This window comes from Barbatula barbatula (assembly GCF_947034865.1).
Source record: "Barbatula barbatula genome assembly, chromosome: 7".
Classification (NCBI taxonomy): domain Eukaryota; kingdom Metazoa; phylum Chordata; class Actinopteri; order Cypriniformes; family Nemacheilidae; genus Barbatula; species Barbatula barbatula.
The window spans coordinates 1,838,240-1,852,569 of NC_136770.1; the positions used below are offsets into that span (position 1 = coordinate 1,838,240).

The following is a 14,330-nucleotide window of genomic DNA, read 5'->3' on the forward strand; positions in this document are numbered from 1 at the left end:
GAATAAAACTTCATGACGGATTAAAACATAATCTGTGTCTGGCAGCAGTGTGTTCAGAGTTAAACCCTTATCATGATTTTACTACAGTAACCAAAGATTCACATATTTGTTGTAAAACTATAGTGATGCATGTAGTTTATACAGCATCCTTCACTTTTATTACTATAAAATAATGGATATTTTTCATTCTCATTGTTCTACCATTTTAATTATGGTTACAATTAAACTAACAGATAGTTCAATGAAACTGAGCTGTTGATTTCTCATCTGTAAACCTGCGTAACAACTTAAGCCATAAAGAGGTTCTTCAATGAAACCTTCATAGATGATAAGCATGTATTGCTTGTACAGGTAATGTAAAAAGGAGTCTTTAAAGCATGTGATAATATGAATTTAATACATAAAATACTTTACATTACAAAAGTCCTTTGTGGTTGAGGCTGCTGTGAAGTTTTATTGCAGAAGAACATTTAATAGTTAAACTATCAAAAAAGTATGAAGACATCATTTTAAAGTGCAATCTCCCTTGGCTGTTTCTCACTACCAGGTGTACACGTACCTTGGTCGTAAATGAAAAAATGAAGTTGTAAAAATCTGGTGCCTGAATAATCACTAAGCCTGAGATACAAGATCACTACATATTACAAATATTCAGTTTAAGGTGTACTGGTTTGTGGATGTTTTGGTATCATTGGATGTCATATTTCATCTGAATCGTCCCAGTCACTGACAGTTACTAAACTGCTCTTCAGAGTGCTGCCGGTTCCAGCATCTGTAAGGCCTAAGAAACAGATACACGTGTCAGACAATTACTAGTTATGATGAGACAATCCTAAAATGAAAATGTTTTATTAACTTAAATTGTACAGAACTGATCATTATATATTTCTTTTCATTTTTAAGAGTATTTCCAGCTAACATGGGATGCTATGTACCTGCTTTTTGTCCTTTAGGTGCGGACGAGCCCCATACGCTGGTGCTGCTGTCCAGACTCTTGTCCAGGCTCCTCATGATGGGGGCGGGGCTACGGTTGGGTTTAGATACAGCAGGCACGTCCTCCAGGGAGGAGATATCCCAGTCGTCATCATCATCTTCATCTGTGTACTGAAAGACGTGACAGCAAATGTTACAACAGGTAAAGAAGTTGTCAATGCGTTACATAATCACCGAAGGCTGACGTACAAACGTACAAACACAAGCCCAGGTTGCTGTTAACATGTTTTCTTTACCTTCAGATCTTTCTTTTCATCTTGCTTTATGTTTTTGACAACCTTTGGCCTCTCTAGAAATGTATTTACGCCCCCTGCTGGTTTCTTTGGGCCTCGCGCTTCCAGCTGCTTCTCCAGGCTTTTACCAAGAGCTTTGACATTACCTACAAAAAAACCCACAATATTATTGATTTACCGTGAAGGACATACTGTTTTTGTTTCTTTGAGCGATGAAACAATTCCACATCCTCCTTACTATAAGAAGTTTTCTCCACGTTTCCATTCTGGTCCATGTGTTTGTTTAGCTGTGAGACGTTGATCTCATCCATCTCGCTGCCGTCCGTTTCCTCGCTGTCGCTCTTGCTCAGTGCGGTCACAGCTGTTCTGTCTGCGGGAGTGGACGTGCGTGGGGTCGGGTACAGTTGTGTTTTAGGCGTTTGGGCTTTTACGGTGGTTCGGGTAACCAGGGGAGCTTTCTTCTGTGTTTGAGGGGCTTCTTCCTCAGACTCCTCCTCTTCCTCGGACGTTTCTTCGTCAGAGCTGAATGGAGGCGTTCTGCTAGTGTGGGAGGTAAGATACATGATGTAGAGTGAGCTCTGAAGGTCTAAAGCCATAAAGAAAATAAACAATGGAACTATGGATAAGAAAATCCACTTCGAGGCTTTCCTGTGGCTCAGTGGTACTAGCATTGTGCTAGCAACGCAAAGGCCATGGGTTAGATCCCAGGGGATTGCACATGCTCAGAAGCAATGTGTATTATAACGCAATGTATTTCGATTTGGATAAAAGCGTCTGCCAAATGCACAAATGAAAAGTAAACAAGTTTTCAAAAACCTTTCCTAATGTATTCAAATGAAAGCAGACGAATGACATGAACAGTATATTGTTGTTTGTACTGTACTTGTGTTGCTGTAGTGGTGTGGAGGTCTTGGGGAGGATGCTGGTCCGACTGCGTGGAGTCGGCTGTGGGGTCTGGTGCTGTTTGGGAGCAGGACCTGACATCACACGAGTTACCGTAGATGGAAAACTGCTGGATCTGGGTTTAGATTGAACAGCTGTGAATGAATGAAAAAAAAAGCTTTATTCAAACCCTAGCGACATCCCAGCTAATAAAAAAAAGTGTTGCCACCATTCCTAGTAGGTTGTAAAAACACGTTTTTGTGTTTGCGGAGTTTATTTTTTATATTGCCATGTAATTCTTATTGATTTTTAACTTTCATTTGTATGCGTTTTAGCTATTAAGTTTACCTTTCATTTAAATTCGACAATGTTGATAAAATGCTGTTTTTAATGTTACAGCAAGAATGGCAAGTTCTGACCTTGTTCTAGTTGTTTTGGTTTGGCTGGTTCCTCTGTGTTCCTCTCCTTCACCCTCAGTTCCAGTTGGCGGCTGATCTCTTTCTGTGCCCTCCGATACGCTGGATCCTCTTCTTCTTTATTCTGACGGTCTGAGGTTATCTGGGCCATGGCGCTCTTATATGCCCCTTTAGAGAGACCCGTGACCCCCTGAACAACATAACATCAAGGTTACATTGTGTTATGGAGTTTCTGTAGATTTTCATGTGGTTTGACACTACCTCGATGCCCAAATTCTTCAGTCTGTCATGGAGGTTCTGCTGGGCGGCCACACGCATGTCTCTCCTCAAGCCCGGGTTCTTCAACAGTTCCTCCACTTGCTGCCTCCACGAGTGGCTCTCTGGCTGACTTTCGGAGATGCTTGAGGATTCTGAAAGTGGAAGATTAACAAAATTCAAACACTCACCATACATGTTGACACATGCTATACAATAAATGTCATGTCATTCTACAAATGCAGGACATCGGAATAAAAGTCTGTGGTGTTACTGCAGTATAAAGACACTCGAAGGACATGAAAAAACACACTTGACCTTAAATGACAAAACCATAAAAGTTTAAAAGCGGTTCCGTTTTATTTGTTGTAGTCATTTGAAATAATTTGTCATTTTAATATGATTTTTCGTTTACATTTGAGCAATTTTGTTATGTGTATTTGTTGTTTTATTTCTTAAGTTTTTTTATATTGCTATTTATTAAGTTTGATATTCAAGTTTCATTTATTTCAGTTTTTTTATGTTAGTGCCTCAAATTTTACTTTTTTTACTTAATACAGTTTTTATAACACACATCTATAAAAAACTACCATCTACAAGAGTACGTTTATTTTCAGAATACTACAGCTATCAAATACGATATGACGATATGATGATATCATCATTAAATATGAAAACAAAAAAGTTTTACTAAAACACAATTGTAGGCTGACAATTAAAATTTAACTATGAATCGAGCACAAGCAAAACATAAAATAAAAAAGAACAAACACTGGAAACACGTTCATTTGCTCTCGCTACATCTCCTGTCTCTGTCTCTTCCTCAAACCTGTCCAGTGACTACACACATGCTGATACTTCTGCAATAATTGAGCAGACATGTGCTGTTTTGGATCAACGTCTGTGAAATATAAACATCTTCAGTAAAGCGGCATGCTGACGGACTGAAAACTGCAGCGACGTATCCATGCAGACAGCATGCGGGCAAGCCACAGACCACTACACTCGATCACATTTACCTTTATCTTCCTCAGACAGCTCCACTATAGGATCCAACGTATGAACCGAGTTGAACTGCTCTAATATGACAGCACAGAGAGCAAGAGGTTACGAATGGACCGAAACGTGTTTGCTGGGAGACTGTACGAGATGAGTTGAGACTGACTGATAATAGGTTTTACCGATAGGGGAATTCTGATCCAATGTTAACAATCTTATTGTTATAAATATCACAACCTATAAACAGTAACAGTAAAAAGAGTGTAGAAACACCTAAATAAAAATGAATGTGCGATGATAAGAAATGTTGTAATGTACGCTAGGACATGGGGTGTAAATTGATGAGAATTAACTGGCCGATGTCGAACTAATTATTCCGGGACTGTGATAATAACAGGTCTAACTAAACTAAACAGAAAATCACAAAGGTGATGGATATCACACGATGACTTACCAATGACCATCACTTTAGCTTTTGTCTCTGGAGCCGGGACAGCAACCACTAAAACACAAATAAATAATGTACACTTAGAAATAGGGCTTATCAACGATTAATCGCATCCAGAGTAAACGTTTGTGTTTACATAATATGTCTGTGCAATGTGCATATCAATTTTGTATTTACTGTTTATACATACGTACAAATATTTGCGTGAATATATTCATATTTATATAACATTAAAATGATATATTCATTTTATTTATATAATTCCACAAGCCATTTGCGCTGCGCTCTTGTTTGTTGTGGTGCGTTAATAAAAAAAAAACAGGTCTTAGAAACTTTGAAATGTTCACATACCGTCACGTTGAACTAACACTGGAGGCTTCGATGAGATCTGTTTCATCTGTGATAGAAAGAAAACCATGTGTTGTTTGTTTCCAAAGTGCACGTTACCAATACTGTACATTATCCTAGTACATCATTTTATCATTTAATCTAAAAACAATTCCGTGAATCTTTCACCAAAAAGAGGAAAGAAAGTACATGATAACTGCTCATATTTCCCGACGGGTTTCCACCCGTGCAGTTCCTGTAGATTAGAGCTGTGGACGGCAGCAGTAATACAGGATATCCTGAACACTGGAGACTCTTCCTGTGCCGCTGGACTTCAGTACTGACCTGCGTATTCTGTGAAGTAATAATCTGCTGCTGCTCCTGAAGCCTGTGACTCAATTCCTGCACCTGACGTCTGGACTCCTGCCTCCCTTCTGACACCGCACGCCGCAGGTTTGACAGCTCCTCCTGAAGCTGAAACAACACACAGAGCAAAATAATCTGTCATCGTGTCATTCAAAACCTCCATGACTTCTGGTTTCCATATGACAATCACCGCAAGGTACCAACCGTAATCTTCTCGCTGTCATGTTGCTCCTTCTGTTGTTGCATTTTGTGTGACCACTTCACGTCCTGAATAGTGAAACAACTTTTATTAATATGGAAACAATATGGTGGACATCTAGAGGCTGAGCTTGCTTTCGCAGTCTAAATTCGAAATATTGGAGAGTCAAGTTTAGTCAAGTAACGGTTCTTCTCGGTTTCTTTTATTTGTTATCAGAAATAATGTACCGTGAAACTGTCTATACATATATATACGGTATATCCCGTATGAATGTACAAGAAACTATTTCTTACCTGTTTGTGGAGTTTCTGCTGAAGTTTAACAGCCTCCTGCCAGTGTTCATTGCTGGCTGGTGAACCGGACTGTGTCTGTACTGTCGCTGAGATTTCCTGTTTATTTAGTTGTTTCAATTTCAGCAGCTCCTGAGAAAAACGAAACATTTCAAAGAAATATATTTGCAGCGTGCGTAGCAAAAGTAGCCTGTTTTGGCCTTTATCGCGTTTCATTGTCAGAAACCAATTGACTTGCATACGTTTTCTAGGTTCATGTTCCTCTGGTGCATTGAATCCATGTCGCGCTTACACGCTTGCTTGACTTCATCTATTTTGCTGCTCATTCGTATGTATTCATCGTCTTTCCAGTTTTCCAACTGTCTCTTGAACTCCTCCTGTCTCTGAATGAGCTCTTTCTCCTGGAGGAAAGCAATATTCTGATTAAAATACAGACGAAACATACCATTCAAGACTTGAGATTTTAAAGGTATCGTTCGCTTTAGAAATTTAATGTTATGCTTATTTATTCACCCTCGTTTCATCCAAGACGTCAATGCCTTTATTTCTTCTGTGGAAACTAATCCAAGGTTGTTGAGGCAAACGTTTCCGGATCTTCCTGCATATAATGGATGTAATGGGGGGAAACCTGATTAAAGGTCCAAATATCAGTTTCTATATAGCATAAAATGGCTAAACACCACATAACCGTGTTGCGCGTTTACGACTTCCCGTAATACGTACTCATGTTGGAAAGGTCACACGTCTGACGTTTATACATCCCGGATAAGGACACGAACAGACTATTTAAAAAAAGAATCTGTCTCAAAAACATAAAATGTTTCGCAAAACCCCCAGCAACAATTGAACGGTCTTCCATCTCGCCACTCGTAAACAATGGGTCGGTACATTCGCTTACGTCAGACACGTGGCCTTTCCAACATGATTACACAAGTAGAATTACCTTATTCATCGGCTGGTGACGCGTTTAGCCATTTAAAGCTACATAGAAACTGGTATTTGGACCTTAAATCAGGTTCCCCCCATTATATCCATTATATGGAGGAACAACCTTTTCCTCAACAACCTTGGATTAGTTTCTACATGGACGTCTTGGAGGACATGAGGGTTAGTAAATAAGCATAACATTTTAAGTGAACGATACCTTTAATACCGGCTCTTCCTAACCTGTTTAGCAGTGTAGTCTTTCTGCTGCGTCTCCATTTGGGACGTGACCAGCGTCAACTGCTCTTGAAGTTTGTGGATCTCATCTTGTAACTTCATGGTCTGGATCTTTTTTTGGTTGTCCGTCATTAGCTCTGAAACACGTGGAAGGGTTTAAATGAAAGAATACACAAAACAGGCATTATGTCGTGAGGTGATTTGTGTGTACTCACTGATGTCAAACGCCGTTGAATGTCTGCGTTGCATGTGACTCTGCAGGAAGGAGGCATTCATGAAGGCCTTCTCACAATAATGGCACTGAAAATCAAAATCTTTACGTAAATGACACCAAGTCTGTAAAGACATTTTGCATCAACTTTCTGTGACAAGAAATGTAAGTATGCAAATATTTCATGCATTCACTGGAAATTGAACCTGTGACATTGGCATCGCCAGCGCTGTGCTAGCATATGACTTCCTGAAATGGTTAGTTGTTCTTAATCATCTTTGTTAGCATCTATCAAAATTCCCCAACCAACCTGGACCAACCTCTTATTTCAGAATTTTTTTATATCTGGGTGACATGTTCCCTTTAAACAAATATTTCAAGTCAAATACGCCCAGCAGAACCGTTGCTAAAGGTCAAACTGTACATGAGCCAGGCTCAGGTGACAGACAGATGCCCAAACACCTCGGCACAACTGTCACTCACAATCAACTCAAGGATGATACCGAGAGACACCGTAGGCACGTTGCCATGGAAACACCGGGTGGCGGAGGAATGATGGTACAGGTTTCCCCCGCTCTACCTCTCGCTGTATTGCACGCTCCAGTTCGTCCACAGACGAGGAGAGAAAATCTACAGAGCCGCACATCACACACCACATTTAGCAGCCGACGTGGCCGTCTGGTGCTCTCATTCATATTTAACCACACTGATACCGATACCCCTCACAAGACTGGGAAAGCTGGCAGACTGTTTCTGTAAGGCATCCTCTGTGTGATATAATCGCATTGCTGCACTGCCATCATTTTCCAAATGAACTGTGAAATGCAATTATGTGTTTAAAGAGTCGGGGCAAACAGGGATTCATTCATCTGTGTCAATCTGCAGCCTCAGCAGGTGCTGGAATAAAACCAAAACTATGTATTACAGAACCTCACTAAACTCTCACGGTCCTATTTTAGTGTCATGTGACAAAATAATGTATATTATTGAAACTAAAATGGTTTAAATTGAGGTAAAAATCGCTGTTTTAACAGAACAATTTAACAAATGATTCATTTTAATATATGTTTTTTTCAGTTACTGGTTGTGATGCTCCACGAGGCAATGACTTTTGGTCTTTTGGAGATTGTTGCCCTTGTCTGATCAAGGTTGATATAGTTTGCTTAAATTAAAACTATTGCAACACTTCTGTTAGTTGATTTCACATAAAATATTGGCCTTAATATTATTTGAAAAAAGGTGAAATGTTGCCATAGCAATAAAATCATAAGATGTTAATAAGAGTCACTTAAAATAGTTGCATAAATATAAAACTAACTTATTTTGCAATATAACGAATAAACAAATAACCATTAGCACATTAAAAATGCAAGAAAACGAAAAATATTAAAATGAAAGCCTTTTCTGTAAACAAAAGTCTAATAATTGTGTCTGATAGCTATGTACATTTTTCTATGTGTAAATATTATTTACTTGCATTGTAGCATATTGAATTATATAAACCTCTTCAGATAAGGTAAACAATGCTAGTTCAGCGCTTGCCCAGAAGAACTTCTAATATTTATAACTGATTCAAAATGTTAAACAAATATCTTTAAGGTTTAATTATATATATTATGTAAAAACTGAATCCGGAAGTGCTTCTGGGCCTGTGTTTACGTTCTGCAAGGTGGTCTATATATTGGATTATATCAGACACCAGCAACCCTGCTCTATTAATATTTGCTATTTATATAATCAGTCATGCACCATTTATAATTATTAAAAAAATGTCTTGTATTTCTTACCTCTATCGTGTATATTTCTTATGGTCTTATATTTCTCCTGCCTCGACTGTTTATTCTACAATGTATGCTCTGTAAAGCAGCTTTAAACAATGCAATATTGTCAAAGTGCTGTGTAAATAAATACTTCTTCATTTTTAATAATAATTAAAATAGTAATTATGACTCCTGCTCTCATTTAGATTAAAACATCCACGTGTGCTGCCGTCATTGAGATGCTGCCGTCAGGCGCCTGTGCTTCTCCTAGTAACCGCATGAAACACCAGTTGTTGCCTTGGCAACAGCTGCCCACTATCAGGGATGACAGTTAACCGCAAATAGACAAACAACTGATATAGCCTTATCATCACAAGTCTCAAACACTGTAACAGACTTTGAGACACGAACGTTCAGAAATGAATGCACCGCGCAATTTAAAGGGGCGGGAGAGGGGGGCAGGGTGCTTTGATTTGTAGCTCCACTTAAATCTCTTTTATAAGTGGAGGACAAGTCATCGTCGCCAGCTGACACCATCTGCTCCACTCGCCAAATCCTGAACGCCGTTTCCAAAATACAAAGCTTCTGGTGATTAGCTAATCCTGTCCCGGCCAGCAGGCGTCATTATGGACTGTGTCAGACAACACTACATGAAGGCCGAATACTGTTTTGCGTACTGTACTCATGAAGTACATACTGGAGGTGTGATAAAGCTTAAACACCAGATATACCAATCGGAGATGCAATCGTTTTTGTGTAGTGCAATGCATTGTGGGTAATATTGGTCCAGGAATATGCATGGGTGCATGGATTAGCACCCCAATTAAATAACTATAATAGATGATCTATCCTGTACTATAATGTACTTTAACAATTGAGAAAAAATGTGAATTCTGGTTCAAGAACTTCACATTGCATCATTTTTGTAATCCCAATGAAAAACCACAAATGGAAAAATACTCCAGCTTTACGGTCAGCGTTTCACGCCATCAACACACTTCCATTTCCTAGGGTTAGTGAACTGGCAGACCGTGGGGGGAGGTGACGGCAACAATGAAAATGCTAATACAAACATTCACACCCCAGCACCGACCTTGTGGTAGTTGGCACTCATCCCTGCGTTAAACATGGCTTGCTGAGAGGAGATGATCTTCTTCCTCTGCTTCAGTTCCTCCTTTAAGTTTTTTGCATCCTGGGTTTTTTTCTGCAGCTGGACGCAGATCTGCTCCCTCTCCCTGGCCTCCGTCACCAGCCTCTCCTCGGCCGCCTGCAGGCTGATGCCGAGACAATCCTGTGAGTGAAGCAGGTATTCCACTGTGAGCTGAGCCAGCCGGAAGAGCTTGATCAGAGCCGGGTCCACGGGGCTCTGACAGCGGGTGCAACGCTCGCCCTCCACGTTACAAAACGTCACCGCCGTGATGTGCTCCTGCAAAGCGTTAAAGTCCATTTCGCAAGCCACCCGGTCCACATCAACGGCATTGAAGCGACGCCAGTCCACGCTCTCGCGCCGAGCTCGGAACTTGAAGGGCGGGGGGACGGCGGTGCTGACTCCGGATGAGGTGAGGGGTCCGGACATGGCCGGTCTGTTCTGGCTGCCGGAGGAGGGCTGACTCTTTGGAGAGCTCAGGAGAGACGGGATCCCTGCTGAGGAATGGGTTCCCGGGGGATCGGTGGGGTACGGGTAATAGACGTTGTCGTGAAACGGCTGAGGAGGAAACGAAAGGCAAGGTGAATTCTATAACAGACACGTGCATTCGAGTGACATCTGACGGATGCGATTCTGAAGGTCGCACACAAAGACATCTTTTTTTTTCCCAATTGATTCAAGCACTGCTGCTAATGGTTACCAGCTAACACACCTCCACATGACTGTGATCATATCAAACACGATGTATATTCACCAAAAGCATTATTTAATCGCATAAAATCCACCTTATGTTGTCGATTCGTGGCGGTCGTCTTACCATCTTGCGTTTTTTGTGAAGTATTGATATTTGATCAGAGCGGCGCGCGCCACCGCTGCCTTCTCAAAGAGCGTCCTGCGCGTTTCTATGGAAACAAGAGCGCGTGTCCCAGTTTGCACAGCACACTGTACGAGAGAAGAAGAAGAAACAGACACGTGTATGTTAAAGGTCTTTGCGAAGCCCGTTACACAATTATTACATTATTAATTTACATTTAAACACCACATTTATGCTCATTACTGTAACGAATGCATTCGGTAATGCTTAGAAAAATACGCCCAACAGGAACCCGAATTGAAGGGTACTTATTATAGTACAATAAAACATGACATCTGTAGAAAAACTAGAATAATGCAAATGGCATTCCTACAAAAACACGGTATTTCACTTTTATTATACCAACCAGCGTTCATTTACACGTATTTCACATACTGTAATGTTTACAATAAACTTAATGTTATTTAAGGAATGTTTACATTTATCCAAAGCGACTTACAGATGAGGAAACGTTGGAAGCAATGATAACAACATAAGTGCATACATGTTTCATGTAGTGTTTTAAAAACAACACAACGATGTGTAAACAATACACGAGTATAATGTCACTATATGGCATACTGTATGTTTGACGCTGTGATAGCGTGTTTATGTACACTTTTTAAAATCAACCCAACATAAAGAGAAAACAATGACGTGAAAGTACACAACATACAACAATATTTTTTCCCCATCGTTGAAACTACTTTGTTTTCTTTAAGCAAAATAATTCTTGACGTTTCGAAACGCAGTTTTCATCTAAGTGACTCCCACACACAGAGACTTAAAATGTCTTTCTCCAGAAAATGTCATCATTCTGCTTCCCAGATTACTGCCCCTTGCTTTCAAACATCTCAAGTCGGGACAAGCTCGCGAACAAAAGAGGGGCACGAAGAAGCGGACGATTAAGAAGAAGGCAAACGAGAGAAAGAGAGACCGCAAACCTAGACACCCTGAAGCTTACCAGCCATCTTTACAGCAAAACGCGACGTTTTGGGACTCTGAGTAACGGGAAGAACTGATGTAATGGCTCGTACCTATCCGCAAAAAGTTCTCTGCGTCGAATCCACGCAGACTCGCGTCGAACCCGGTTCATCCGAGAGTCACGTTCAGCTACGCGATCCGAAGTCGACTTAAAGAAAAGTTGAGACTGTCTAGGCATCGAGCGATCCCCCGAAAGTGTGCGATCCACGTGACGTCACACAGCGCATTCCTGCCTCGCGCCTTGGCGCATCTCCGGAGTTCGAGGAGGGGGAAGGGCACGCGCAGAAAACTTTAAATGTTTGTTTGTTTTATTTATTTATTCGCTTATTTACTGTTTGTAAGAATATTTTAGTCATTGTGAGTTGTGTTTGGGCAATATGTGATGGGGCTGTATTTAATATACAGACGATACTTACTGAACGTCGTAAAACTATTTAAAATAAACTATTTAAAAAACTATTTAAAATAGTACAAATCAATGTTCTGTTTAAACAGTTAAAAGAGCGATTATTAAAAATGGTACCATCACAAACAACAAAGTGACGTGATTGTTTTCTTGGTGAACATCGCCATCTGGTGGTGTCTAATGGATGCGTTCTTTCTGCCATTAAACGAGGCAAACGACATAACTTGGCAGTGCACACAGGTAATAATTTGCACCCCAGTATTCTGAAGGAACTGATTGTTGTTATATTTGTCTTTTACTTGTGGACGTCTTGGAGGAAATAAAACTTAAATAGTGCATGAACACAATTTGCCATGCGGTACAAAACACCATTATCACCTAGGTGGGGTGCAAAAAGGAATCTATACACCAGCGGGTATATGGCTATTTATGCCATAGTGCTAAACGAGTAGAATACAAAGCAGAATGTACATAATATTGTGTCGCTGTATACACAGAGATGCCAATAGCGTCTGCCTTTTAACAATATGAAAACATTTAGATTTAATAGATCAGAATTATGAGGTTAATTTTTGCCTAAAAACACAATGCATTTTTATTATAAAAGGCCATTATAAGACAGTACTGAGTTGAAGCCTAAATATTTATTTTTTATTGATTTACAGCATCCAGGTAGGAAAAGAGGTCAACTTCGAGGACCGCAGCAAAACCTCAACGTGTCATTTTGCAACACTGTACAGAGTATTTTATGTCATCCGTGTAAAATGACCTAGCTGCATGCTTAATGCAGAAACGTTAATGTTAAATGTTGTGAAAAGTGCTATACAGATAAATGTGAATTGAAGAGCAGTGATGTCATCAAACAGTCTCAGACCAGTGATGTCATCACCCAGTCTCAGACCAGTGATGTCATGTTGTCTTACTGCAGCCTTTGTTTCTGAGCTGATTTGAAAACTTAATAGTATTTCACTTTCCACATATTCCATATTGTAAATAGATTTAATTTAATACATTTACTTTATATTAGATACGTACAAATGTTTTGAGAAAACCATCAGCATTAGACACACTCAACGAACGCCATTTTCCAATTTGTTCCTTTTCCGTCAGGTCACACAGCTGAGTCTCTGGGGGGCGGCGGGAATCTGATGTCTGTTCTTGAAGATCGACTTTCTTGTGTTTCCCTCCTGCCTGTACTCAATTGACTTCCTCTGCTTTCTCCTTGTGATTGGTATGTCGAAGGCACGATGACTGTTGTGGGTCTAGAGGAGCCCGGCAGCATGTACAACCGTCTGGTACGAGCAGTCATGTAAGTCGGGGGTCTACTGGGTTTTGCATTCAATCTGAGCAGAAGACAAAACATCCATTATTGTGTTTTTGTATCGATTCCTGTTCAATCTATACAATGATGTGAGTCAGACCTCCGAGGGAACGACTCTCTCCCAGAGAAATAGCCCATGACTGCACTTCCACCAATAATCAGACACGATCCGCCCCAACCGATGAACAGACCCGCACCCAGCTCATACCTGACAAAACCACAAATGCAGCAGTGTATAGGCGTCGTATTGAACTTTTTGAACGTAATGTATTAATGTAATAAAAGATTTAATATTTACATACTTCATTTCTAGGAAATATGGATCCAAAAATTCAATGCGTGCCTTCTCGCCCCACCAAGAGTACACTATAATCCCACAGAAGCCTGTGAAACAGATGTTGTAAGGAGTTACAATAAATATTGAATGCATTCGTGCTTTTAATTCGATTTATGTGGTTGTAAGATGCTTTTGAAAGAAAAAACAAACTGCAGTCAAACAAACAAAAATTAAAGCTACGCCTCTTCTACCAGAATGTGTGCTCCTGGGAATCTACATGAACACTCAATTTATGCTTTAAAGAAAAGTTCCCACCAGATGCCATGTACGTCAACGCCGCAGCAAACGTAACTCTGGCGTTAATGAGTTCAGAGCCTCCGATCTTGGTACACTTCATCCCGATGAGAGCGAGCACAGCCGCCCAGAAGCCCAAAATCACAGAGACCACAGACAGAGCCCTGCTCACATGGAGGAAAACTGAAAACCAAAGAGAGAGAGAGAGACTTAATAACAAACCTATAATAATAATAATCCATTTACACGACGTCTCAGTTTCAACGGACTTACTAGAAAGGTTCATCATGGAGGGGAAATATCTGCAGTCAGAAACCCCAGTGGAGTCTGCGAGACAGTCCATCCACAGGTTGGAATAATACATACCAGCACTGAGAACCACTTCAGCGCTTTCAGAAACGATCCAGTATTCAGTGGCCATAGTAGAACAGATTAAAATCCAGCCACAAAGACAGGATACAAAACAGCCGATCTCTATGTACATCACAACTGTTCGCTGCATGATGAT

General features: G+C 40.4%; 2 protein-coding genes across 5 annotated transcripts; both read right to left on the reverse strand.

The window, feature by feature from the left end:
- Positions 1-374: 374 nt before the first annotated feature.
- dzip1 (DAZ interacting zinc finger protein 1) lies at positions 375-11,777 on the reverse strand. 4 transcript variants are annotated; one of them, XM_079459680.1, is made up of 18 exons: positions 11,578-11,777; positions 10,505-10,629; positions 9,634-10,245; positions 6,785-6,869; positions 6,576-6,706; positions 5,651-5,809; positions 5,412-5,540; positions 5,124-5,186; positions 4,899-5,027; positions 4,578-4,623; positions 4,233-4,280; positions 2,786-2,934; positions 2,528-2,714; positions 2,110-2,263; positions 1,465-1,763; positions 1,230-1,372; positions 936-1,104; positions 375-781 (listed from the first exon to the last, which is right to left on the reverse strand). In XM_079459680.1, the coding sequence occupies exons 2-18, from the start codon at positions 10,505-10,507 to the stop codon at positions 699-701; spliced, it is 2,589 nt and encodes an 862-aa protein (XP_079315806.1). In that variant the 5' UTR covers positions 10,508-10,629; positions 11,578-11,777; the 3' UTR covers positions 375-698. The 4 variants fall into 4 exon arrangements, with proteins under 4 accessions (XP_079315806.1, XP_079315804.1, XP_079315807.1 ...); XM_079459678.1 differs by having other exon boundaries at positions 1,465-1,766; XM_079459681.1 differs by having other exon boundaries at positions 11,505-11,755.
- A 454-nt stretch (positions 11,778-12,231) lies between these two features.
- Positions 12,232-14,330, reverse strand: cldn10d (claudin 10d). Its single transcript, XM_079461222.1, has 5 exons — positions 14,096-14,330; positions 13,844-14,005; positions 13,554-13,635; positions 13,352-13,459; positions 12,232-13,273 (listed from the first exon to the last, which is right to left on the reverse strand). Exons 1-5 carry the CDS (start codon positions 14,322-14,324, stop codon positions 13,042-13,044), a joined length of 813 nt encoding a protein of 270 aa, XP_079317348.1. The 5' UTR covers positions 14,325-14,330; the 3' UTR covers positions 12,232-13,041.